The 26,939-nt window shown below is 44.1% G+C and overlaps 1 protein-coding gene across 5 annotated transcripts in view; it reads right to left on the reverse strand.

The window, feature by feature from the left end:
- TTC13 (tetratricopeptide repeat domain 13) overlaps positions 1-26,939 on the reverse strand; it is a 1,871,796-nt gene that overhangs the window by 84,645 nt on the left and 1,760,212 nt on the right. For all 5 annotated transcript variants that reach the window (XM_069606893.1, XM_069606895.1, XM_069606894.1 and 2 more), the window contains one exon: positions 23,663-23,741. In XM_069606893.1, coding sequence (XP_069462994.1) covers positions 23,663-23,741 — 79 coding nt within the window. The remainder of the gene's footprint in view (positions 1-23,662; positions 23,742-26,939) is intronic.

Here is a 26,939-nt window from a genome sequence, read left to right on the forward strand (position 1 = left end):
CACCCATCCGAAAATCCAGTGACGTAACTGGATGCCAACGCGCCCCTGCATCAGAAGCAGGATGGAGAGCTCATCCTTCCAGACTCTAAGGTGAGACGCTACGGGGAAGCACAGAAGGGTTTTGAGGAGCGTGAGAGGGGTAAGTGGGAGGCCGATTGCATTACCCCGCAGACAGTTAACCCCCTACTCTCACCAACAGAAGGATACTTCTGCGAGTCAGACAAGCCAGATCTGGGGCCCGGTCCAGTCCGTCTTCCGAACCCTGCGCATCAACTTAGACTAGGTCACAGCAGCGCGAACCAGGCCAGCGCCCCCGTGGGAGTCAGGTGAGCGTTACAGTCAGCTATGGCACCCACATATGCTAATGTCTTCATGTTCTACTTTGAAACAACACATATACTCAATAAGGAGCCTTGGAGAACTAAGATCATATTTTGGAAATGATATATTGACATCTTTGCTATTTGGAGGGGTAATAGAGCAGAACTACTACAATGTTCTTAACCAATGTCATGATCAGATCAAATTCACACTGGAAGTGGGGGAACCACATCTGCACTTTTCTGATGTCATGGCCACCCTCATACATAACTAACTCTCAATGAGCATTTATCGAAAACCAACAGATGTTAACACACTGCACTTCAGGAGGTTTCATACTAAACACCTGAAGGAGAGTCTCCCTAACAGTCAGTTCCTCAGACTCAACAGAATAATGTCTGGTACAGATACACTTCAGTAAGACTATAACCTGATATCAAAAAGATTCAAGAAGAAAGGTTAACCATTAGAGATTCTAGATAACACCATCACAAGAGTGAAAAGTCACCATAGATTAGATCTGTAAAAAAGCAAAACATCAGAAAACCAGGATGATACACACACTGAGGTACTCGGTAACTGGAATTTTATCAAGCTGGACCCGTTCCTCAACAAACTATTTCCTAAGCCACCAATGATGGCCTACAAAAGGGGCAGACATTTTAGGGACACATCGATTAAGGAAGAATGCAAGAAAATACCACCACAGAGGGTACTGTACAGACACAAACTGGTTACATTCCCCTGCTTCAACTGCCAACACTGTTCCAATGTTATTACAGGCAATCATATTCGTCATACTAACGCAGGCTGTAAGATTACACTAAGACATTTTGCGACTTGTGACATGAAGTGTTATCTAAGCTCTCAAGTGCCAATGTGGCAAATACTATGTGTGACAGATAAGACGGGCAAAGGACCGCAGGACTGAACACAAATCCAGCATAAGGACAGCCAACACCAAATCACCTGTCGATAGGCACTTCAAGGAAGAAAGACACACAGTGGCACAGATGAGGCGTGTGGTACTCAAGGTCATCCATCCCTTACGAAGGGGAGGTGATTTACAGAAGAAAATAGAGTGTCCTCTACTACTTAATCCACTTGGATGCCATCAGTCCCCTTGGCATGAACGAAGAGTTCTATCTGAGGCCCTACTTCTAGATTTTAAGGGATCACAACATCTGCTACACAGGATCCACATATGACTAAAGGTGGGGTTATCTGACTAGTAACAACAACTCCACTGCCAATCACACATTTGCATACCAGATGTACTATATGTTTAACTTAGATCTGTTGGGAACACCTTTAGAACATATTAGTTCAACATAGATATTACAACATCACACAAATGTTACCCACACACTAAGATATATAGGTCAAGGAGTTTTATTCATAACTAACTGAAGAAGTGAGACATATTGTACCCTACTAATTGAATGCAAACCTGTAATAACTTCATCTTTTCTGAAACATTGTAACATCTTAAGCTTGCTCAATCAACTTTAGGTCCGTAGGGATCTGTGCATATGTACAGACAACAACAGAATACTACCCTACTCGCATTTTTTCTAACACCCCCCCTTTATTAATTAATATTCGGTCACCAGTAACCAACATGGTTGTAACTATATGGGTGGTTCCCCATATGGACTTACATGTCATCACTTCTTAATTCGGTGACATTGCCATCCAACACTTACATGAATTTAACAGAGCCCTCTACCATGAGAGATCTCTCTTACTCTCATATGTGCCATTCAATCACTTATTGATTTTAATTTCCAAATCTGTTCCACAACATTTCACATCTGTGATTGCACATTCCTAAGCATCGCAATGACATCATCTAAATATATACTTCTGTCACATTACATCACTAACACTTGACAACAGTCACGGACCGTTATTGTGGGCTAACAGAGTAAACAAGCGTGATGATGTCATCACGTTTATAATGGTGGCCATTTTAGGCCCTGCGAATCGTTTAGCGGTTGCGGATCTCGGGGGTACAGAACTCCATCAACCCGATTAACATAGTGATTATGAATCCTTTATCCTTATACCTAGCCTAGGTGGCCGTTTGATAAGTTCTGGAGACATTATGACCTAATTCTAGTTTCTGAACCATTTGTAGGTAGACTGGCATCTCCCGCTAGTCCCCGTTCATCATCCAGCGCAACACAGCTACATTTCCTTTCAACACATAACGGTCTCCCAGACCTCAGTACGTGAACGTTTTTACTGAACATTCCAGTAGAACTATAATTTGATTGGTGACAATATCTCACTATGGACTCTTTATTATGAACATTGTTTCCTATAGGCATTGTGGTGAGGACTTGTTGATACGAATCAGCACGATTATATTTTCTGAAGGAATGCTCAAGCTTTCTACACAACAGCATTAGCTGATCTAGGTAATAATGTATTCCTCCAATTCTGTTAGTATGATGAATTGATTACTATTTCAAGGGTTTGCTGTGAAAACTTAGAATATGATATTTAACAACAGATAAGGGCATAACAAGAAGGAAGTCTCCAAGCATTACAAAATCTTTTGGACCCTTGATCACTAACTCAGACTTTTTCCGCACATTGGTAAGACATGGTCATTTCATTAACTTTCTAATAGATTTCTTCTGACCTCCCTTTAACACTACATATCATATGCTGATAGAGGTCTAACCAGATCTCATCTTTATCTTTAGATCTCTGGTTCCACAGATGACAATATTTGGACTTAGATCCATCCATTATAATACAAGAGCAGAGGACTTCCGGACCTTTTCTGATTTTCTTAAAGGTGAATAATCAAGCTTAAGGTGGTGCTATACTTATGGCTAGAAGTTTGGAACCATAAGGATTGTAAACAGAAGGACTGATAATTATATTTTATCTTTTTTGTTAAATTTAAATTACAGTAATCTTCACACACATAATATCCCCTGAACAAGAGCACTGAAGCTCAAAAAGCATTGTTTTTTGTTATTACAGTTATGACTGTGAAGAAAAGAACTTGTTGGAATTCTTTCATAAGGAACATTTGTTTGCTCAAATGCTTAAAAATCAAATATTTATCTTTGTTTAAAATCCTGGAATTTATATTTTGGAACATATCCATTACTATAGTAGAGAATGGATTGGCTCAGATAAAGCCATTGATAGCGTGCAGGGGACGGAGTTCCCATACATTGGGAAATTAGTTTTGGTTTAAATATTTACACGGTTCATGTGCTAGGACTGTTGGTTCCTCCCTGCACCTTAAATTTATTGATTGATTCGGAAAGAATTATCCCCACTACACCAAGGTAAGAGCTTTACCAGTTTTCTTGATAGACACAATTGGAGTATTACAAGGAATGTGAGTAGGCACTAGATGTCCTTGCTTCAGTAGTGATTCAATGCCTACCTCAGCTTGCTTCGAAACAGGCTACAGAGGAATGCATGGTAGAGGTTTGGCTCGTTTCAAAGTAATTCATGCATGTTAAACTTTCAGCATGTGGCCCACCTCATTTTCATGTGTGGACCATAATTTTGGTGGAACCCAATCTAACAGTCCCTGTTCCAACGAGGGAGTGTCATTCTGTGCTTCCTTTTTCGAATTTGGGGTTTCCGGTCTTGTAACCATCACAAACTCAAATTTTCAGTGCATGGGAACATACCAACAAAAACATCAGGGGAAGCGTAAACCGTGCAGGCCATTTTACACAATAAATTCAAACACAATGAAGTCCCTGGCATAGAGGGGCTCAAAAGAAAAACATGGTCTAGAGAGAGAAGGCTCTGAGTGACAGACATAGGGCAAGTAGCAGGATGGGGTATGGATTTCCTCCAATTCCTACAGCATTTATCACTTCATCAGAACAAAGGGCATGTGGAAATTCAGAAGCTCTCAATATGGAGCGCAACACTCTGGTATTAACCAAACGTAAAACAACTTTGCAGCTGAAAGCAGAGTTAACATAGGGGGCAAATGGATCAAGCAGTAGCCACAGGTCAATAACCTTACATATCCCCTGCTATCCTATTATGTCTTAAACAAATTAAGTGGATAGTATGGTAGAAAGGGTTGAGTGAAAGAATGAGGGAATTGCATTTGTCGTGCTGACTGCTATGCTGGTCGGTTTGAGGACTCCGACTTGACTTCCAATGTCCAAATTCTTTGCAATTATATTGGTCATTATATGCATTCACAAATTGTCTATCCTGAGGTCCTCCCTGCCTTTGGTGAACCGGGGCTCCTCTTTTCCGCCCACTCCCTCGGCAACTGACATCAGCACAATGCCCTGCCACCTTCCTTAAAAAGGGCTGGAACTGCTGAATTTGTAACGTCATTCATTTTGCTTCAGTTTTTTCTTTTTCCATCTGCTTTTTCATGAACAGGCTACACAGCTAACAATAACTCCGTCAAATTCTTTCCTTTGAAACCAATAAGTGCAGCATTAGTTCCATCCCCAATCTTGGGCTGGAGTCCCATGACAAATGCTTAAACCTATGAAGTGCAGTGCCATACTCCCCTCATTTCAGATCCCAGAATATTGGTTTCTCAAGGCAATGTGCAGGATTTTCAATGTTGGCCTGTTTGTGGGCATTTATCTTTTTGGGCTAGATTCCCAATATAGAGTGAAGCAGCTCATCGATGAAATATTTCAATCCTTGAAAAGGGGGTTCTGTCACAGACTGTTGAATCTGGGCTTCAAATTTGACTTTGTTCATCTCATGGCAGAGGAGGAGAGGTGGATGCCTGAATAGTTTAAAATTCCAGCACTCACCTGACAATCTAAAGTGGTGGGTGCTTGATGTAGTGAGAAATACACCCAATCCCCAAAGAAGCCTCACCAACACGGACGCGAGGTGGATACATCACATACAGACGCTGGATGGGACAAAGGGACTAAATGAAGAAACACGGATACTACTGAGCTCATACCCCCCCCCCCCCCAAGTGGGGTTCTACATCCAATGGGGTCTGCATCGCCAGCCAAGAGTGAAGGGGTTATGTCCCCACTTTCACCATACCAACGGTAAAGTTTCCAGCTCACCAGAGCTCCAATGTGGCGCCTTCAGCAGTTGTAACTTTCTGTACGACTGTAGACGTGCTGCACGGTTGCCTAGGAAACTACATAAACTCTGCAGTGAAGCGTCTCGCTCGCTAGCAGCACACAGAAGCCACACCATTGAGTCGGCTACTAGACGGTAAGACGATCCGCTAGACAGTGTGTCATATAAGCTCCATTAATACAGCCTACCACTGATCCAGCATTCCCCCTTCTCCACCTGTGCCTTTTAGGCATCCCCACATGGGCATGCAAAATACAGCTCATTTTGTGCATCCTTCACACCAATACAGAAGCGAGTGCAACCTTGTAGCCAGCACAACACACATCATTGCCTAAGCGTGCATCCTGCCCTACAGATACAGGTAGGCACAGACAACTTTTTGAGCTTTACACTATCCGACGCCCCGACACGAGGCGTGCTTTTACAACTCGCACCCCTTGTTCCTTGCGTGCCCAGGTCCATCCGTGCACCTGCATATTCAGGAACACAGAAGCCCCCACGAGTCACCACAGAGTTGGGATATATTGCTCATCTTCGTCAAGAAGTGATTCCCAGAAACTACATCCGATGCACATGAAGCATCACTGTGAGGTGAACAAGTTACTTACCCCTGGTAACATTCTTTCAACTGTATGTTCCTCCAACGTATTCCTCCTCTTAGACATGTAATGTCCAGGCTCAGCTGCCTCAGAAAACCTTTTCGGCAGAGTGCGCTGTGCGTCGATGGCTTCAAGTCGATGTACCTCGATGGCCTCCGTTGAGGGTGACCTCATCGGAGATCATATATAGCTCGCGCAGTTCTCTTTTTTCCTCCTCCCCATGCAGCAGACATGCCCATAAGTATGGGCATGACAGTACTCAACCTTGGTGGAACGCAAGCTGTAATAGCATGGGAAATTCTACAGAGGGGTAGGATGGGAGGCCGATGAGGAATACGTTGGAGGAACATCCAGTCGAAAGAACGTTACCAGGGGTAAGTAACTTGTTCTTCGAATGGATTGTGTCCTCCAAGGTATTCCTCATCTTTGACAGACTCCCAAAGCATTGCTTAGGATTTGAGGAGGGTGTAGAATTCTATCTATTACACATTTTCAAGGGCAGAATAAAGTACTGCCTTGCCAAAAGCAAGATCTTGCGAATGGGAAGCACCTAGAGCATAATGTTTTGTAAACCACGTTGCAGCGTCACAAATATTCCTAATAGGAACTCCCCATTGAAGGGTTGTAGATGTGGCCAGGCCCCTGGTGGAATGAGCTCGCTAACCTTCAGGAGGGTCTTTCCCTGCAAGCCTCTCACACTAAAACTGCTGAAATTATCCACCTAGATATGGTCCGTTTGGTAACAGCCTGACCTAGTTTGTATCCTGTATACCCTATGAACAACTGATCATCAAACCGTAATTTGGATGTTCATGAAATGTAAACACTTAATGCTCTTCTAGGATCTAACCTATGAAGTCTTTCTTCCTCCTGGTTGAGGTGGAGGGTAGAAGGAAGGCAGGACAATTGTCTGGTTTAGGTGAAAATCCGAAAAGATTTTCAGTAAAAATGAAGGTTTGACCTTAAAGACAACCTTGTCCTTCTAGAAGACTGTAAAGGGTGGCTTTACTGACAGTGCCTGCAACTCGCTCACTCTGCGTGCTGATGTGAGAGCAACCAATAAAATGGTTTCAAAGGATAATAACCTTAGAGGACACGTGTGCAGGGGTTCAAAGGGTGCACACATTAAGAATTTTAAAAACAGATTTAGGTCCCAAATTGGAACATGGAAATGAGATGGAGGATACACAATAGTGAGTCCTTTCAGGAACTGAGTCACTAGAGGGATTTTGAAATAAGAGCATTCCTCTGACGAGCGCTTAAAAATGGACACCGCCGCCAGATAGCCTTTAATGGTACCACAATCTGGAGTCCCAAATTGGCTAAGGATAGAAGAAAAGACAGTACATCCAGTGTTTTACAGAAAAGGATCTACATTCTTTCCTTGCACCAGCTGCAAAACTTGTCCCAACGGCAACAGTACAAAGATTTTGTTGCTGGTCTTCTAGCTGAAAGCAACACATCCATTTCGTCATCTGGGAGGTCCCAATCCCTATATCTCAGCCTTTCAGAAACCAAGCGTGAAGGTTGACAATGTTGACCTTTGGATGGAGAACCCCGACCCTCCTCTCGCGAGAGAAGATCCTCTCTTTGGGGAAGACGTATCAGAGGACAGATGGACATGTCCAGAATGTCCGGGTAACACGTCATCCTGGCCCAATCCGGGGCAATTAGGATCATGTGTTTCCTGAACTTTCTCAACCTCCTGATCACATGAGGAATGACTGGGACTGCAGGAAATGCGTATAGGAGCAGAAACTTCCAGTCCACCACAAATGCGTTTCCTAGAGCTCCTCCTGGGGGATATTCCCTGGAGCAGTAGAGTTCGCACTTCCGGTCGAAACCGGTCACAAACAGATCCACTTGAGGGGTTCCCCAAAGTGTGAAGATCTCTTGAAGGACTTCCTGAGCTGGTTCCCACTCGTGGGAGACTGCTTTGCCTACTCCGAGCATCCGCCGCTCTGTTCTCCTCTCCAGTTAGGTGAACTGCCGATAGAGATATTCCTTCTTGAACTACCCAGTACCAAAGCTGCAATGCCTCTCTGCACAGTGGTGGTGACCCTACACCTCCTCTCTTGTTGAGTTATTACATGGCCACTGTGTTGTCTGTCATTATCAGGGCATTCTTCTCCCGTACGGAGGGCAGGAAGGCCTTCAGAGCTAGTCTGATTGCCCTCAGCTCCAAAAGATTGATGTGCAGTTTGGACTCCGATGGAGACCAACAACCACTGTCAGAACGTTGACGTGGGCTCCCCAACCCATGAGTAAGGCGTTGGCTACTACTGTAATCTCTGGCCGTGGTTACCAAAAGGGTTCTCCCTTCAGAATATTTTCCTCACAGGCCCACCTCAGAAGATCCTGTGAGACCCTGGTTGGAATCTGAAGTCAGTCCAACATCTTTCCTGAGAACTGGGACCATTGTGTTCTTAGAGCCCATTGAAGGGATCTCATTCTCAGGCGGGCTTCTGGCACCAGAAAACTGCCAGATGCCATGAGGCTGAGCAACCTCGAGAAATCGAAGTCCGGAAGATTCTGGGAACTCTGAAATGTGGTAACCATCTGAAGAATGTCTTGAGCACTCACCTTGGGTGGCGAGCTCTTTCCCAAGGATGTGTCTAGCACAGCCCCAATGTAATGGAGCTGTTGGGAAGGTGTCATATAGGACTTCTTGTAATTGAAGGAGAAGCCCAATCTGTGAAGAGAGTGGCAGGCGACTTTGAGATGATCCAGAGCTTGCTCGGGAGAACGCACCCTAATCAACCAATCATCCAGGTAAAATAGACGGGAATCCCCCCTCTCCTGAGATTCGCTGCCACTAGCGCCATCAGTTTGATGAAAACCCTCGGACAGAGGTCAGCCTGAAAGGCAAAACTCGAAACGGATAGTGAGAACCGCCAACTCCAAACCTATTTTCTGTGCTTGAGATTAATTGGCATATGAAAATAAGCATCCTGGAGGTCTAATGACACCAACCAATCCTGAGGTTGTAGGGCCTGAAGGATCTGAGAAAGTGTGACCATCTTGAACTTGTCCTTCCTGAGGATCTTGTTCAAGTATCTGAAGTCCAAGATTGGTTTCAGTCCTTTGTCCTTCTTGGGGATCAAAAAATATGGAGAGTACCATCCCTTGTTCCTCTCCGCTACAGGTATCGGTTCTATAGCACCTTTCTCTAGCAGGGTAAAAACTTCCTGAACAAGGACCAGGCCCGGAACCATCAAAGAGCAGCTCCCCGGTGGATTGTTCTGAGGTCTTCTTATAAAGGGAAGGCAGTAGCCGTAGGAAACCGTTTCCAGAGCCCAAGTATCTGAAGTAATGTCTCGCCATTCTTCTAGATGCCAAGACACTCTGCCCCCCACTGGCGAGCTGTGACTCAAGACCTCAGAGTGGTTTTGTAGCAGCTGTTGCAGAGGCCGATGGTAAAGAGGCTGCTGCTTGAGCTGGCTTGGCACCTCTACCTCGTCCACCACAAGGACATTTTCTCTGGCGTCTTTGACTGGCCATTCCAACTGAGTAGTAGCGAAAAGCTCTACCCCTCCAAGGTTGTCCACGAGTACGAAAAGGCTGAGGTTGCCTAATAGCAGAGCCTAAACACTTGGCTGCAACTTCTCAAGGCTCTCATCAGTCAAAAGGCACGTTGAGAAGCCTAGAATGCATATCTGGTGCAAAACCAACCTTCCTCAACCATGCATATTTGCGCACTACGGTGCTGGTAGCCATGGATCTGTTGACACTATCTGCAGTATCCAATCCTGACTGAAGGGATTCACAACTAGCTTCTTTGCCATCCTTTATTATAGCTAAGAAGCCATACCTTTCTTCCCCCTCAGGAATATGCTCTGCCACCATAGATATGCAGTCCCACAGAGTACGAAAATGTTGACAGGGAAACATGTGGAGTTGGCAGATTCCAGTGCCATACTCCCTGCTGAAAAGACCTTTCTTGCCCCGCCATCTCCAAGCTCATCGTCCCTATCAGGAGGGATGGTACAGTACGCCGCCTGTTTCGAAGTAGCTGTGCCTGCCTGCACTACCAGACTCTCTGGAGTGGGGTGTTTCGACAGGTAGTCGGGGTCACTACTGGAGGGGTGGTATTTCTTTGTCAGATTCTTATTAACTGCCGGATTGGTCTCCGGAGTTTCCCAATTTCTAGCCACCCCTTTTTGTAATGTCATATGGAAGGGCAAAACAGGGTCAGCCTTATAAATATCAGTTAGGTCATCTTGTTCATAGGAGAGTGGTGGTCTGCTCCATCCCATGTACTCAACAACTTTGGACCCGAGTTGTCTGCTTGGAGCGTCAGCGTGTTCGCCAGACTCAGGTCTTCCAAACTCCAGTTCGGGTCAAGTATCAACTCCACTTGCAGACTGTAAATTATCATATAAATCTTTAATTCTGGATTCCTCCGATATTAGGCACTCTGGAACATTGGGTGTCCAATATTGTAACCCAAAAGGGGCATTTTCCTCATCAGACTGTTCCTCATCATTATAAATTGAAGAGTGTGACTTAAAAAATTCCTTTCTGGGAAGAGGGGCATAAGTTTTCTCAGGAATGGAAGGTACAGGCTTTGATAAAGTCGAATATAGATATTGACAGAGGAGGGGCACTCAGGACAGGCAACCATTTCGGGAGAGGCATCAGACCAAGAAGTCGAAGGCGACCTCTGGTGCCTTCTCTTCGACTTCTTCGAAGAAGACGAGTGGTGGGGGCCCCTCCTGGACTGCTTTGCCTTGAACCTCCGAAGAGAGATTCCTCTCGACTCATCGGTTGAAGGCCTAGCGGGTCGGGGATTAGGGGATTTGGATATTTTCCCTACCTGGAGTTTCCCCTTCCGCTCCCTCAAGGCCTTTCCTGTTATGGACTGGCACTTGGTACAGCTGGATGTGCCTTGGCCCTCACCGAGGCACCATAAACAGACACAGTGAGGTTCAGTAAGAGACATCTTAGACCTGCAGTCTCGCCATTTTTTAAAAGTAGTCTTCGGTGTCGATGTTGTCAAAGATCAAGACATGACAAAGGATTTTTTTGAAGAATTTCTGGAAGAAATCGATAGACAATGAGGCATGCCGAATTTCACTGTCGAAGCAAATGCTGTCGCAGAAAAACAGTACTGGGGCCAACGGGCGCCTCGCGTGCTATATTTGATCTCCGATGATGTCACCCTCGACAGAGGCCTTCGAGGGACATTGACTCCATCGACACACAGTGCCGCCTGCCAAAAAAGTTTTCTGAGGCAGCTGAAGCTGGACATTACATGTCTAAAACGAGGAATACGTTGGAGGACACAATCCATTCGAAATTTCAATTTAACCTGCTTGGCGGTCTTAATATAGTCCCAATACCCAGCATGCCTGTCTGTCTTCAATCCGTATTGGTTTACACGCAAAGGGAGGTACAACAGATTTTGAAATAACATCCTCCTGTCATGATTTTGTGTTGTTATTTTAACAGGAGGGGCAGCCCTGCTGGCGGAACCTTGGGCTGTGTACAACAGTGTATAACTAGGGGGTGTGGTAACCGCCGGTTTAGAATTCACACGATGTGAGGAACAGCAACGGCACAAATCTCACAACTAATGCACCTGGGACTTTCGAGGATTCCCACGCATCGATATATCTCCTGTATGTGGCTCTCCTCCTCCCTCCCTCTCTCTCTCTCTCTGTCTCTCTCTCTCTCTCTCTCTCTCTCTCTGCCAATTGTACCCACACCTGCATGCTTCCTTGTCCCACTCTGGGCTTGCATGCAGACTACCAAGTGCATTAGCACTAGGAACTGTTTTAATCATTCACTTGGCTCAGTTTAGCACACCAAGCACCCTGCCCCACTAGGGTTTTTAATGCATTCATGATGTCTGATTGAAATTCAATCCTAATACATGGTATAATACTACCCAACATTAGGCTTTTTGCATTTCTTTCTTTTCTCCACACCCTTTCCTTATGGGTCAGCTTAATACATTCCACTCCTTCGATCCTGAAGAAGGCGGATACTACCTTCTACCGCCGAAATGTTATTACCCTTGCATTCCGATTTACATACGCAAGAGGTGTGCGCTGTATTGGATTTGCACCAGCGCCCTACGTAGACCCCTAATCTACCTAACCAAGCTGAGCGACTATAAACACAATCCCCTTATAATAACATAGCAGCCTTACCTTGTTCCAATTTGTCTAATAGGACAAGTGCAATTTTTTTTTACAGCTTCAGTGATTTCATAATGCGACTCGTGCTGTATTTGTACATAGTTATGGTCAAAATGTCCAGCTCATAAGATGTGAAGACAATGTTTTGCATGAACCGTCGTTCAAATATTCATTTGAATGCCAGTACAGGTTTTCTAGGTTTTACATGCCATAGGTATATATTCTTTCTACTTACTTCTTTCTTAATATGTACATTTAATTTTTTGTATACATTTGTACATATTTTATATTCCAATCAAGAAATGTGAAGTCAAACACAAGTGTTAGGATCCAGCGCAGTGTTTGACACTACATAATGTGTAAATAAACACAATGCACACAGCTTCCTTGAGACACACATAGTGACTTAATCCATTGTTAGCAACCATATGGTTTTTCCTGTCGGCACACTTCCCTTTTGCATGAATTTGATCAGGTACCTGATTGGGCACAGAATTTAGGATCGCTGGATTGTAGGAGTCTCTGTCCTCTGGAGTTTTTGGTAGGGTACCCCGCTTGAAGACCTGGATACAATCTATTGTAACCCTTCTTGTTTTTAGGTACTCCAGGTAAGAGCGCTCAGCTGTTGATTCTTTTAACTGTTCCTGGAGTCTCTCTTGGGCGTCTTTCAAAGCTCTGGTTTTGGATTCGGACTGCCATTAAGCAGCTTCTGCATACAAGTTGAAGAGTCCAATGCTGTTGGTGCCCTCTCGAGCCCCAAGTCTCTAGAGTACCCCATCAACAAATAATGTGATCTAGATTAAATGTGCCTTGTTTAGAGAGCCGTTTCATAGAATCATTACAAGTAAAATAGTGCCATTTGTCCAGGATTGTGCATGTCCTGGACGAATAGTGTGTAAACATGAAGTGGGCTGGACTTCTTTATGGAGGAAGTGGCACTTGCCTAGATCTACCCCATCCCATCCAACTTTCACAGGGTAATACCAGGAATGGTTTATTTTCGAAGTCTGTGCTGTTCTTTTGCAATGGCCTGAGCTACAGAGCCAAGACACAGAGACCTGGCGCGGCTCATGTGGCCACTAGAAAACGGCACCCTAAACAACAGTGCAAGGGTGCTGCTTCGACCACATCATCAGTTTCTTAGTTCTCAGAATTCCTTCTAATCAAACCACAAATGCTGAAGCATCAAGACAGTTTATGTTATCCCCATTAGATCTCACACATAGAAACTCATAGGGAGGAGCTGAAAGGCTGATACATTTCGTTTTCTAGTATAGGAAGAGATTGAAATGAGTGCACTAAAGCCACTTTTGCGAAACAACGTGCCTATAGGTGCAAAAACTGGTACGATAGGGGAGGGGGTGACAAACAACAGCTCTTGTATATTACATTTTTTCAACAGTCATTTGTGCAAGAACACTAGCTGATATTACTGCATGCATAGAGTTTCCCTCTAAATGTCAGGGATGAATGCAGGGTGCTTAGACATACACTTTCATTTTTATATACAACAGGTGGCTGTTTTCCTAACCAGATAGGTTTTTATTTTTAAACAGAGAGAGCTGCTATCCTTTAAATCCAGGTTACCAGTCACCAGAAACAGACACAATAAATGGGACAAACACATTAAACCCATTTGCCAAACCAACCTTCATGGTTCTTTTCTCAGTTGACAGTCAAGCCTCCCAAATCTTCTGACGCATCCCAAAGCCTCTGACAAGTGTCTTCCCTTATTTGATAGGCCCGGAGGTCATCACTGGGGTACACACCCACAGATCCTTGGGACATTGTGCATGCCAATGAGCCAGGTCTGTTGAGGCACCATACTAAATTTCAGACTCGGAACCCAATGATGAATGAAGTAGGCTTGGTAAATCTTTAATAACAGCATACACACCAAAATATGACATGGAAACGCACAGAATGGCGAGACAGCTTCAAATTTACAAATCCAATCCTTGTGACCCTTCTTATCAATGTCTCAGTTTTTATACACATTTTACCTATGAAAGCAATGCAATGCGTTCACTTTAAAGAGGCACCTTTTGGTTTCCTGCTCATCTCCAGGAACCTCAAACAAGCAGTTCTTTTACGCTTTTGCTGGACCTTTAATGGCCAACCCATAAGTCATCTTGCAGCTGTAAGATCTTTATATTAGAGTTACAATAATTTACCTAGTTTCGGTTAGAAGAGGTGTCAATCAGTATTTAGCTGCACAATTAAACAACAAGGTTACCTAGGGGGAAGACAGTGGCGCGCATCCTGTCCTGGAACATCGCTGGGTTGCACAGGAATATGTTGGATAGCCAGCGGTTGGATTTCATTAGAGACTACAAAATTATCTGTGACCAAGAGACGTGGGCCACAGACAACTTACCTGCAGGGTTATGCTACTTTTGACATTTTATCGGTAAAGCACAAAGACAAGGAAGACCAAGTGGGGGTCTCTCCGTATGGATCAACGCCTCACTGGACCTAGACATAGAAGTCCATCAGGTTGACACTTGCAGTAAGGAATTATTAGAGATCCACCTAAACACCAAAGATGGTTCAGAAATATTGCAAATTAATATCACAATCATCGGGGGAAAAACAAGGCTGCATACTTTATGGAGCCTGGCTCCATCTCTCCAGAGCATTTGATATTGTTGTGAGAAACCTGAAGGCGTCTCACCTGCTAGTCCCCGGGGGATCTGTCATCCAGGTATCCAGAACACGGCAATCGCTATTGGATCCAGTTCCTGGGGGTGGATCCGTGCGGGAGGATCATCTGGATGGGGGGTCTTCGGGGAGTGGAAGTGGGACACCGAAGGGTGAGGCGCGGTATCCCCTACCTTATGACAACTTTTCCCCATCCTACCAGGTAGCATACTACTCAACCCACCCCTTTCCGACATGAACACTTTCTCACGGACAGTCCATTGTGGGCGAAAACAGACTAACACCAGAGCCGTACACCTGACATATCCCAACACAAGGCCTGGCAATTACTGATAACTACACACAACTGACTTCCATCACACTCCCCCACACGGATAAAAGGAGGAGCATGACAACACACTCTGAGCAAGGCCAAACGCACATGGAAGCAGCTATTCCGGGATGGCAGTTTAAACCGGGCAGAAAGGCGGCAAGACCAGAGAGGACGACAAGCAAGGAGTTAACTTGTCCTTTACACAAAAGCATTGCAAATTTCAAGAAGCCTCAAGGAAAAGAAACATAATACCAGGAATCACAGCTGACGAACGGAGTAGCGTGCATCAAAGGTACACAGGGCTCTCCCGCATTGATAGCCAAGGCGGGGAGAAGCAATTGCTACTGTGGTACTGCCCTTGACTCAGACAGCAAAGTAACGTCGAGTTCAGCACAGACGGTGAGTCGAGAGAAACTGATAGCAGACCGGACTGTGTTATGCTCAAGGTTGCAGGCGGCAACATAGTATGAACCAAGAACTTGTGTGCGATTGAACTTTATGAAAGACAGTTAAGTACCAGATACAGAGTGGACCGGCTCCACGTGGGTGCTTACTTGAAGGTCTCTGCTCGGTACCCCCGCCGCCCTCCAGAACATGTAAATAGTGAAATCGAAGTTGCCCTGCAGCGGGTTAAGTTAAATCCAGTGCACATTCGAAAGCTTTTGATTGTCTACGAATTGAAATTGGTCTGAGCCCGGAAGAGGGGGATCCAGGGTGAACAGTAAAACTCACCCTTGAAGATATTGTTGTGGCAATTGTGAACCCGACTGAGGGATGCCTATGAACTGAAATTGGCCTGAGCCCGGAAGAGGGGGACTCATTGTTGAAAAGGGAATCTGAGTCCAGTTGAGAGGGATCCCGGGCAATGAATAAAGCACCCCAAGTTGAATATATGAAAGGAACTTTTCTTTGTTGTTTTGGTGCATCAGGCCCTCTGAAGCTTTGACTTTGACTAAGAGACTTGGGCACACAAGGCCCTGATGCTGGTAAAAGGAACTGTGACCTTGTGCCGAAGAAGCCCATGAGTGTGCTGTGCTCGACTGACCCGCCTTGTCCTGTGCTAAAAACATGGGGAAGGGAAGCCAACGGCCTAAACATCCCGACTTCTTTTGTGAACATTATCCCACACTATTTTGCAGCATAGCGATAAGGATTGGCAAAATTTTATTTTAGTAAAGGCCCTTTTTCATTTGACTAGACTACACTAGGACTGTATTATTTGATGGTCGTAGCTTGCTCCCCTTTTAGATTTAGATAGGTGTTTTTCACACCCCAGGTAAAAGTTCAATAAACACCATTGAACTGTGATGCCCGTCTTACTTTGATACCATGCCTTCCTTACACTGTCAACCGGGAGCACCTCAGGGCTAAATTACATTCTTGGGGAATTCCAAGTGGCCTTCTCGCAATACTAATAGGCCTGCACACAAGCACAAATTGTCGAGTCAGACTAAATGCCCAAGGCGACCTGTCTGAAGTGTCCACCAAAAAAGGCATAAGGCAAGTATCTATCCTTGCTGCATGCCTCTTCAATCACTACCTGGCTTACCTAACAAAGGATCAGGAACACCATTCTTTAGCAAGTCCCACAATCAGAAGGCAGCCATTACTTTGGATTGCCTATGCAGACGATGTGGTCTTGCTAGACTTTTCCCTCAGAGGACTACAACGCCTTTTATCAGCATTTGGCAGAGTGTTTTAATAGTGAATCCAGCTAAATCAAAATTCTTGGCTTTTAGGAGACCTTGCAAGAGCCCCTCAAACCTTAAGTGGTCCCCCCAAGATCAGATTGTACCTGTGGTCAACAAACTTATTTACCTGGGCATCAAATTGTGTTCCTTTAACACAAAAACACTATTAGAACAAGATTTAGACCCCAAGATAATTCCACTCTTGGCACAAATGAAAAAGATCTATACCACTTTTTGTAAATTTTCCATATGCCCTCTGATTAAATTATACAAAGCGAAGGTCATCCCATTCTTGCTTTATGGTTTAGATACAGTGTCCATTTCCCAATCACTAAATTGGATGTGTCTTGAGGGTAAAACTTAGAAAACAATATTTCATCTTCCATCCAGTTATCCCATATCATCCCCGAGGTATGTTTAGGGCTATATTCCCTAAAAACATACCTGGATTGGAAGATACTAACACTGTGTAGATCAATATGGACATCAGGTGAAGATTCCCTTTTCATGGATATAGAAGATTGCCTTTACATGGATATAGCAACTGAGCTCAAAAGAGGACCTAATCAGTTTTTATAAGAGTTAATTAGTCATGCAAAGAAAACTTTGGAGCAGTGTGATCGCGCCATCTAGGATCTTAGGCAAAAACCCCAATTGGTGTTAAACGTGCTCTGCTACGATTGGACTGGATCCAAACTATTGGGCAGATACGGGAACGTATAACATTCTGTTCACTGTCAAGATTTGACAGTCCAAATGGATATTTGCCAAATTACTTAACATGCTTTCCTATTGCCAAACTCAGAACTGAATTTCTTAGAGTGTTATTACATCTAGTTAGAACTGTGGAGATTCAATTGATTTATGACAACACCTTACCAAAACCAGCAATTTGCTTTTATAAGGAAAATGTAGTTCAGACCCTATACCATCGACTTACAATTTGTGAGGCCACAAGGGAAGCCCTTGAATATCATTTGGGTGGTCTTGTTGATGAAAATAACTGGATCTCCACAAACTCTTTCTGGGAAAGATTAATAGCAGGACACAAGAGATGTCTAACCATTGCTGTATTGAAGACTCTAGAAAATTTAAGTTTTACTGTATTGAAGTAATGTTTTTTCTTTTCTAATTGTACTAATATGGTTATATGTTAATGCTGGTTATTTATTGTCTGTTTTTGCTTTGTTTGTGAAAAGTTGTAAAATACGGCTAAAACACACACACACAAAAAATTATTTACAATAAACCAGGCCAAGAAACATAACTTTAAGTATTATAACTGTAAAAGACGCTTTTGCATTGGACATTGACTCAGGGATGAATTGGCAGTGCACTCGGTTGTGAACTATCTGATGAGTGGATGGTTAGATCGCATTACATTGTTTGATACTGCTAGTGTTTCATCTACACACTAGTCCTCTCCGTTACTGAGAATCTATGATTCCTTTCATCACTATTGAACATTGTGGTTATGTATATCCCCCGTCTCTGTAGTTATGAAATGTTTAAAAACTGTTAACAATCTGAAGATTAATTTTACAATGATGCTGCATTAGACCCAAGTACACACACGAAGAAGAAAAAGGAAATGTATAATCAGATCTCATGTCTAATATTAACAATTCTCTATTTGTTAATTTTTAGCTTATAGCCACAAGACTTTAAGAACCAATTGATCCTAACCAATTGATCCTTTCTATAAGTATCTATGTGATTATGTTTGAAATGTTTGCTATTTTTTTATGATTACATTTAATTATATATACTATGTAAATTTCAATGATTCTGCACTAAGAACATTCCAGCCAGCAGTTGTGATTTATATTTCTTTCTTGTTGTTGCTTTTATGGTCTAAGGATCGAACAATTCAAGTGTTATTTTAATTTTCAAGGGGGTCCAACTAAGGACCGTCCCTCTCCCTCATCTCTCTGTGTTTCTTCATCACAGTACAGACTTCCCTAATCCCCAAGATGCAGCCTCATCTTTCTCTCTCCAGGTTCTTCTAGGTGGGTCCTAGTCTGGTGTCACACAGAAACAATGATGGTCTTTAAAACAGGGAATGGCGCCTTCCAACCACCCAGGTCTCTCTCTCTCGCCCCCACTCACGCTCTTGTATTCATCACTCTGATATGTCCTTCCCTTTCTTCTACTCTCCCCCTACACCCACTCTCTATTTTCTCTACCCCTCTTGTCTATCCCTCGGACATTACCCAGTCTCAAATCTACTCCTTTCTCCTACCCTCCACTCTGCACTACAATCCTCCCCTCTTGCACTTACCCTTCTTTCACTCTCCCGGTCACCCTTCTTAATCATTCTCACTTACTGCCCTACTCTCACTTCTTCACTCACTCACTTTACTTACCATACACACCATAGAGACACACTCACACCCAAGTACCACTTTCTCACCAACCAAACCCACAACTGCCACACTCTCTCTGCTAGTCTCCTCCATGCTCCGCTCCACTGCCTTTCCAACCTCTGATCTCTTGGTCCGACTCCTTTCTCCTTGACCTCACTTGACCACACTCAACTCAGCCCTTTCTCCTTCCTTCCTTCCTTCCTTCCTTTATATAGCTCAGTCTGGGATGTGACATCACCCCCCCCCCCAAACGCCCCCCTTTACCATTGGCTGGTGTGCTCACCTGCTCCCATGAGCATATCACTAGCTGACTTTTCCCCCCTGGGACTGGGGTACACAGGGAAACATGCATAAAATGTCTTTTTGTCCCCGCCCCTTCTCCAACACAGACCCACCAGAGCTTTGCGAGGTCTGCCTGCCTGATGTCAGGAATGCTGGCCCCAACATGCTGAGTCCTCCACAGGGAGGTTCCAGCGCTGACAGTGCGCTGAAAGCTGGGCACTTCATAGATATGGTTCTTTAGTGTCTTTCTCGTGGGTTAGATAGTTTCTCATACGACACCAATATTTCTGGTAGGAGAGCCTCTCACTCTCTCATGGGCCATATAGTGTCGCCTTAGAGGGGTCTAAAAGAAAATAGAGGGAACACTAGCCAAAAAGCAGTAGAGCAGGCAATGGGATGATTAAAAATGGTACACTTGCAACCAGGCACATAAAGGAGTGGGGGGTAAGGAGAGAGGCCCTCCAAATTACCACACCCCATCTTTGGGGCAGCACTGGTTTTGGCAAACCTGGTAGGCATCCTACCAAAGGTTGAGGAGGGTCCCAATCCCCATTTTGATGGGGTCAGGTCCCTGAACCTGTCAAGGATTTTAATTAAACAGTGCACCGTGCAATAGCTTATGTGGCAATTCCCGAGATGTCGTCACTTCTCCCTGAGGGGGAGCCCATTCCCCATGGGGCCAGGGTGGTGAGGCTGCTACTCGATAGTCGCCATGGGGGTGGTACTCAGCGGTAGGATCTCATGTGAGGAGAATTCCCCTCTGGCGACACGGAAGCACACCTAGAGAATGCGGCAGGACAATCCTCACTCAACACACTACCAACCTCCATACCCCATAAACCCTAAACACTAACTAGTACCCTCTTGTACCTTTGTAAGTCTGTGACTCTGAGAGCTACTGAGAAGAAGAAGAGTAGAGACTACCCAAAGGAAGTACACCAGATAAGTACTGGGACGAGGAGGAAGTGCAGAGCCATGAATAAAACCTGGCTGAATTGTGATGACCATTCTAGCTTTCCACAGAAGAGTGGTTGTGAGACAGAGAAAGAAACTGACAAGGGGCGTGCAAAAGTTGCTCAGCTGCATTTGGGAGAGACCTAGTCGCACCAGCAGACCAGAGCGAAGGACCGCCCAGCCCGGGAGATTCGAAGAGGACACAGAGAAGAAGGAAGTCATCCGGCCTCGAGAGAGCAAAGAAACCAAGGGTGCAAGGCTGGTCCGGAGCAGGACTGGAAGTTGGAAGCTGTGTCAGGAAGGAGAAGCACAGTGTCAAACCAGACAAGCAGAGAATCACCTGTCAACCCGACGAGCAACAGCAAGCACCCAAGGAGGACAGGAAGGGGGGCTAGGAGGCCAAGAAGGTAAACAGCTCAATGCTGACACAGGTGGGAGCTTGAAAAGAAGGGCCTGGGACTCAAATCAAGAAGAGGAGGAGAGGTATCTTCATCATCGCAGTACTTGGTAGACTGAGTTACCAAGTGAGCCCAATCAAAGAAGAGGAGAAGCTGGGGTCGCAGACCCTTGTAACATTTGAGAACTGTGTGTTTGAAGCTACGTGATATGTACAGGGGAAGGGAGGTTTCCCCCTGGTGGACCTAACCTGAAGTCAGCGTCCAGAAGCATGGTGAAGAGGGTCATTCCCCCAGGTCATATGACATAAGCAGGGAGGCATTCTCTTGGCAAACTCCAAAGAACACATATCAAGACATGAGTCCTCTTCCTCATGGCAGTACTTGGCAGGTGAGTGAACCGAATCTGAGACCCTAAATATTGTTGATAATGTCTGTTGCAAAATATCCTTTAGGAAGGATAAAGAGTACCAGGAGAAGGGAGTCATTCTCTTGGTAACCAAGGTCAGGTGTAGGGAGTCATTCCCCCTTGTTGTGTTGAACTACTAGGAGAAGGGAGCCATTCTCCAGGTAACCAAAGCTGAAAAGACGTTATGATACAAAGTGTAGTGCCTGACAGAGAGAAGCGTCAGAATGTTACCTTTTATGTTGGAGGACAATTTTGACGGGGTGGAGGGGGGAGGGGGAAGGAAGCCATTCCCCTAAGAAGAAACCAAAGCCTGGAAGTGAACTTTTACCCCCGGTCCAGAAGAAGAGTGTCATTTTTCTGGGCTAAGACAGTCTACTTTATTTCTAGTTTAGTTTTAAGTGTAAGTGACAGCAGCAGGGTTTTTGACATAGAATGGGAGACTATTGATTTACACAGACATTCCGAGAGAACCCTTAGCATTTTAGTTGAGGCAGGAAAACACCTCTTAGAGATAATACCCCTACTCCAAAAATGAAGCATCTCTGATACTTACATCAGTGATCTTGGTTTAAACCATTTTTAGAAACAGCACGTTTGTCTGTGATTATGGGTCATCCCTAACCAATCATCCACGTTAGGTAATATGCTATGTAACAGTCTGCACGCACAGATAAAATATCTTGCTAGGACAATACCCCTCCTCCTTATCCCGGCGTTTATACCTACAACTTAGAAGTACTTCTGTATGCCATGCATGCAGGCTTATCTTTTAACATGCATTACTGCTATCCATATAATAGAAAAATAACCCTTCTTTGGCTTATTATACAGGTTACTGTTTCCAGAATTTGGAATTATAACTTATTATTCTCCCTATGAGCCAGTCTCATAACAGTTGCAGCAAACTGAAAATATCAATCAGGAATATCCAACAGCTACTTTTTTTAAAATCAAAACACAGGAACACAAGTTTAGAAAACTTTACTAATTGCATTCTTGGATCATTAGTAGAAACCACAATATAGATATTTTGGACATTGAGCCAGACTCTCAACACCTTGGTGTGGGTATCTTTGAATTTGGTTGCATCATTTACAAAAATAGGGTTTTTGATTTATGAATAAGACAATGTTGGCGCTTTATGGTGCACTGAGATCCTATTAATCAATGTAGTGCTACAAAATATTCAACCTTGGGAAATTTGATTAACTGGGTCAATGATGTAGTTCAGTTAAACTTTTTTCTTGATTTCAATTATTTTTGATTTTTTGAAACCTAATGTAAATATTGTATATACTTCTTTCTCAGAAATGCAAATGCCCCTGATGAAGAGTGTGAAGCACTCGAAAGGCGTTGGCCCCGCCCCTGGCTTCATCATCATGAATAAAATGAAGACTTTCTTGTGACCTAATCTGGATGCACTTGTTTTCTTTCGAAAATCGCCATATTTTGAATATATGTATTGTTAATGAATACCTGAAATACCTACATACCATTTAAGGAAAATTAATTGGTCTGTTTCTTCAGACAAAAGATAGTGTGCAGGGGACATGAGTTCCCTACTTGGGAACTTGTCTACATTTTCAGCTGTTGAGACTTATCTAAAGTGACTGAATGGACAACGAACATGAAAAAACTCAAGGTAAAAAAACATTAGCCTTAAAGACTAAGGTGCCTCAGACTATTTAAGGACTCATTTAGCCGCACATTTATTTATGTATGCCTGTTTGGGGACACTGCTTGCTGAAAGAGAATCAGGATAGTGTAGTTATATTTTCTAAACAAAGCTTCTGGAAGGAAACTTATTTTAAGAGGACCGTTTTGCAAGTCACAAGTATGGTTACACAGGCTTATGCCTATAAATATTACAAATTACAGGCTAAGTACATTGAATGTTTGGATTTCTAAAAAAAAAATGCATGCATGTTTGGAACAAATGAAAATTGTATATGAAGGGCACTCCAAATGTTGGTTTCTACAAAAACAAAACCCGCAAGTATGATATGCTTGTAAATCACAATGCACTACAAAGAAATACAAAAAATCCATACTCTGCCGAACCAACAACAGCATTTAAAAATAGCGTACAAGGCATTGACCTTCTTGCACATGGAGTCACCTTAGATGTAGTTTTCTGGTAAACAATGTGCGGCAAGCAGATTAGGGCCTCATACTATGAACATTTTCTTCCAATGCTATTAATCTGGAAGCAAACATTGAGTGTATTGAAAATCGTTAGAAACTTCTTTGTTCAACGCAAGCACAAGTCTTCTACATCCATAATCTAGGCTTGTCCCTTACATTATCACACTGCTTGTACATATTAGAAGCTGACAACTTTTATGAATAATGGTAGAAATTCAACCTCAAAAGGCGGGTGTTGGAGGGAGGCAACCTCTTTCTGAAAGAATAGGGAGCACTGAAAATACCAGAAAGAAATACATTTGTGTTGCTTACATACCTTTCCTTTTGGAATTCTTCCTGCAACTTCTTTTCCACTTGCCATCAGTGCTCCCATGATTGCTGAATAGGCGACCACACTAATAAAAAAAGCACAACATTCATATCAGCAAAAAAAAAAAAAAATAGAGAAGAACTTCAGTGGGTAGTTGGACACAGACAAGATAGGCTTTAAATAGGTAGTACAAGATACTCAATGTTCCAAATAGGTTGATGGTAGACCTTCATCCAACTTCTTTCTGACTTGTTAAATGTTCAGGGTCCCATGGCAAAGAAAATAGTTTGCCCAAAACAAAATCAATTTAAAATAATTGGGAGGCTGGTGGTCATAGCTGTACTTAAGTAGACCGCGTCTGCAATTACTGCTGAAGACCAGTCCTATATCGCACGATTATAAAAATGTATGGAACGAGCAAGGAGGATCACAGACGAGTTTGGGTGAAGCAAAATGGGGACCAAGAACTAGACATACAAAACTTATCACGGTGAGTAACTTGTATCCACTGGTAGGTCATATGCTCTTTCCCACAGATTCTTCAAAACTTTTTAAAGGGGGAAGTAGACAAGTTAAAAAGCCCATTAGCCAAAGAGATTACTCAGTAGAAGAGCATGACCACATTTTACAAATGTTAGAGGTAAAAAGCTTGCAGTAGTGTTTCAAAAACAGGGCGAGTAAAACTCCAGAGACATGGTGTTCGGGTTGAACGCAAGCGACGCTGTTCCATCCCCAGGGTATGCATGTAGATTCCTAAAGTGGGCATGTAGTCTCCGGTCTATGCTTAGCATTACAAACGGCAAAGGGATTGTTAAATGGGATATGGAGGCCAGAGTCGTTGGTCTGCCAAGAGTATGACAGCCAAATGCAACAAACCATGTTCTGACCTTGTCCAAATAAAACCTAAGATATTTGTGTATCATTGAAGGGCTCAAAGAACGTGAGAGGAAGAGTTTCAAAAGGAGAGTAAACAAAGCTACTGATTATCATGAAAAAGCAAGAATGCATGTGAAAAGGGACAGATTTGCCCAATGAACCTTTGGAAAAATCATACAACCTACTGAAGGGTAAAGGTTTTAAAACTCACTGATTCACTTTGACATATGTGATGAACTCGCATTCAGAGAACCGGGTCCAGAGGAAATCATCCGCTATTCGATGCAACCCCTAGAGGTGGTATACGTGGGATCTGACAGTCTTTCTTCGCTATCCATGATGCAGACAGGTTCTAAGGTAGTCTCACCCATGCAAACCCAATACCTAACGATGACTCAATCCATTCCTTTCTTTCAATAGAAACCCACTTCTAGCTTTTGGGTGGATGGGGCAGGGTACATCGATATAGGTGGTTTGGAGTCAGAGCATTCACAAAATGGACACGCACAGACAGTACTTCTTCCCTCACTGAGCCAGAATAGTGCAACAAAAAGCTGCCATCTCTTTCAGCAACATTGCTTGCTCATACCAAAAATGAATCTCCTCTTAAAACCACCAATTAGAAAATCTGAAAGAAATGATATGGGAGCAGGCCCCAAAGAAATTGAAATTGAAATTCTCCAGTCTAAGTATTTTACCTGCACAGAAGGCAATACATCTGGGAGAGAGGGAAGCCTACTCCTCCCCAAAACATGGCAAAGTTTTAAGATAACAACCAGCCTATTTAAAATCTTTAGGCAACTGAACTACAAAGCTTTACTCCAAAACAGATCACTTTATGGAACCCGGTGACCACCCCCAGCCAATCAGGGAGCAGACATCTCTGTTCCCTCAATCTGGGTGAAGGAAAGTAAGCTGTCCGACGCACCTTGCACAGCAATGAAATGGAGTCCAGTGAAGGTCCTAGAGATCGGACAGTAGCGACAGGGGTCAGGCCAATATGGAGACTTCAAAGACCAGTTCACCACAACCCTCGTATGGTGAGTGGGGACCCTATCCCTTACAGAGTGAGAGACCCGGGCGAGAGCCAGGCCCCTGGGGGCAGTCAGCCCCAGGGAGAGAGAGCCATCCCTTGGAAGAGTGTCAGGCCCCGGAAGCGTGCCAGGCCCCGGAAGGGTGCCAGGCCAGGAAAAGGGCCAGGCCCTCAGATGGAGGGAGCCCCAGGGAGAGAATATAACTGTGGTAAAGGACACACTGTCAGTGACCAAGAGCTCAATAAAAAACAACAACTGGCATGCTGGGGCTGCAGCCCAGATCCTGCTCAGAGTAAGAAACTATAGAGGAGTGAGGAGTGGTGCCACCCCTCTGCTGTGCGAGATACTGTGATCCAAGGGAAGAACCCCAGAACCTTAAAAAGGAAAATCCAAGTCTGTTGTGGTCCTTACCAAAGGTGAACCTATGCAGGTTGTTAACTCCCCTTGTAAAGGAGAACTAAAGTTTTGGGTTCCATTAAGAGAACCTAAGCCTGTTGTAGGCTTCATCTGAGAAGAAGAGCCTGTCATGGGTTGAAACCCAATAGGGCAATATGTAGCTGGGAGGTTGCAACATCAGGGCCAGAGAATAAGACAAGTTAAAAGTGCTGGGGCCTACCTGGTGACTGACATTTTTGTGAGTCCATGGTATAGAAGCCCTGAACTGTATATATGTAGTATAGTTAACACACCTTGATCCCTAGGACCCTTTAAATTACAACCCAATTCATCCTACAATGGTTTAGCACATCCTTATGTTTAAGCCTGTAACCCTAGGTCCTGTAGTTTCACCAACTCACATTTCCATGGGTAAAAGCCCTAGTGGCGATTGTAGGTAGTTACTTGAATTGATGTTTTGCTTTCTAGGGATTGGGGTCATGGTTTCAATGAGAATCTTTCTGCGGCACCTGACTTCATGTACTCTGCACATCTGGTGTCGCGACATGCAATCCCTATCCCACCTGTCTGCTTACTTGCCTGATCACAGAGGTGCTCAGTGCCCCTCCCCGCTGTCAGCCAGCCTATCTGCCAACTACATTTTTTCTGCTCGTCTCTTCTCTCTGCTACACTTTAGCTCCCATCTTCGCCTGCTGCCACTGCATTCGCAGCATCATTTTTAGCCAGCACGGGTTGGTCCTACTATTGCAAAGTTGCAGTGGAGGGATTGTTCCTTCACGGAAGACATCACTGTATGTCCCTCTGCATTCCGTGTCCCACTGCAGCTCACCCACCCGGCCCCATTCATTCAGCCCCCTGAAGAGCCCAATGGTTGAAGCTGGCCGGCTCCCATTGATTGCAATGGGAACAATCGAAAAATGGTATGTGAAATAAAGACGCGGAAAGGTGACCCAATACCCTTTCTATAGGTATAAATA

Source organism: Ambystoma mexicanum, chromosome 4p, assembly GCF_040938575.1.
Source record: "Ambystoma mexicanum isolate Mex_15411 chromosome 4p, UKY_AmexF1_1, whole genome shotgun sequence".
NCBI classification, from domain to species: Eukaryota; Metazoa; Chordata; class Amphibia; order Caudata; family Ambystomatidae; genus Ambystoma; species Ambystoma mexicanum.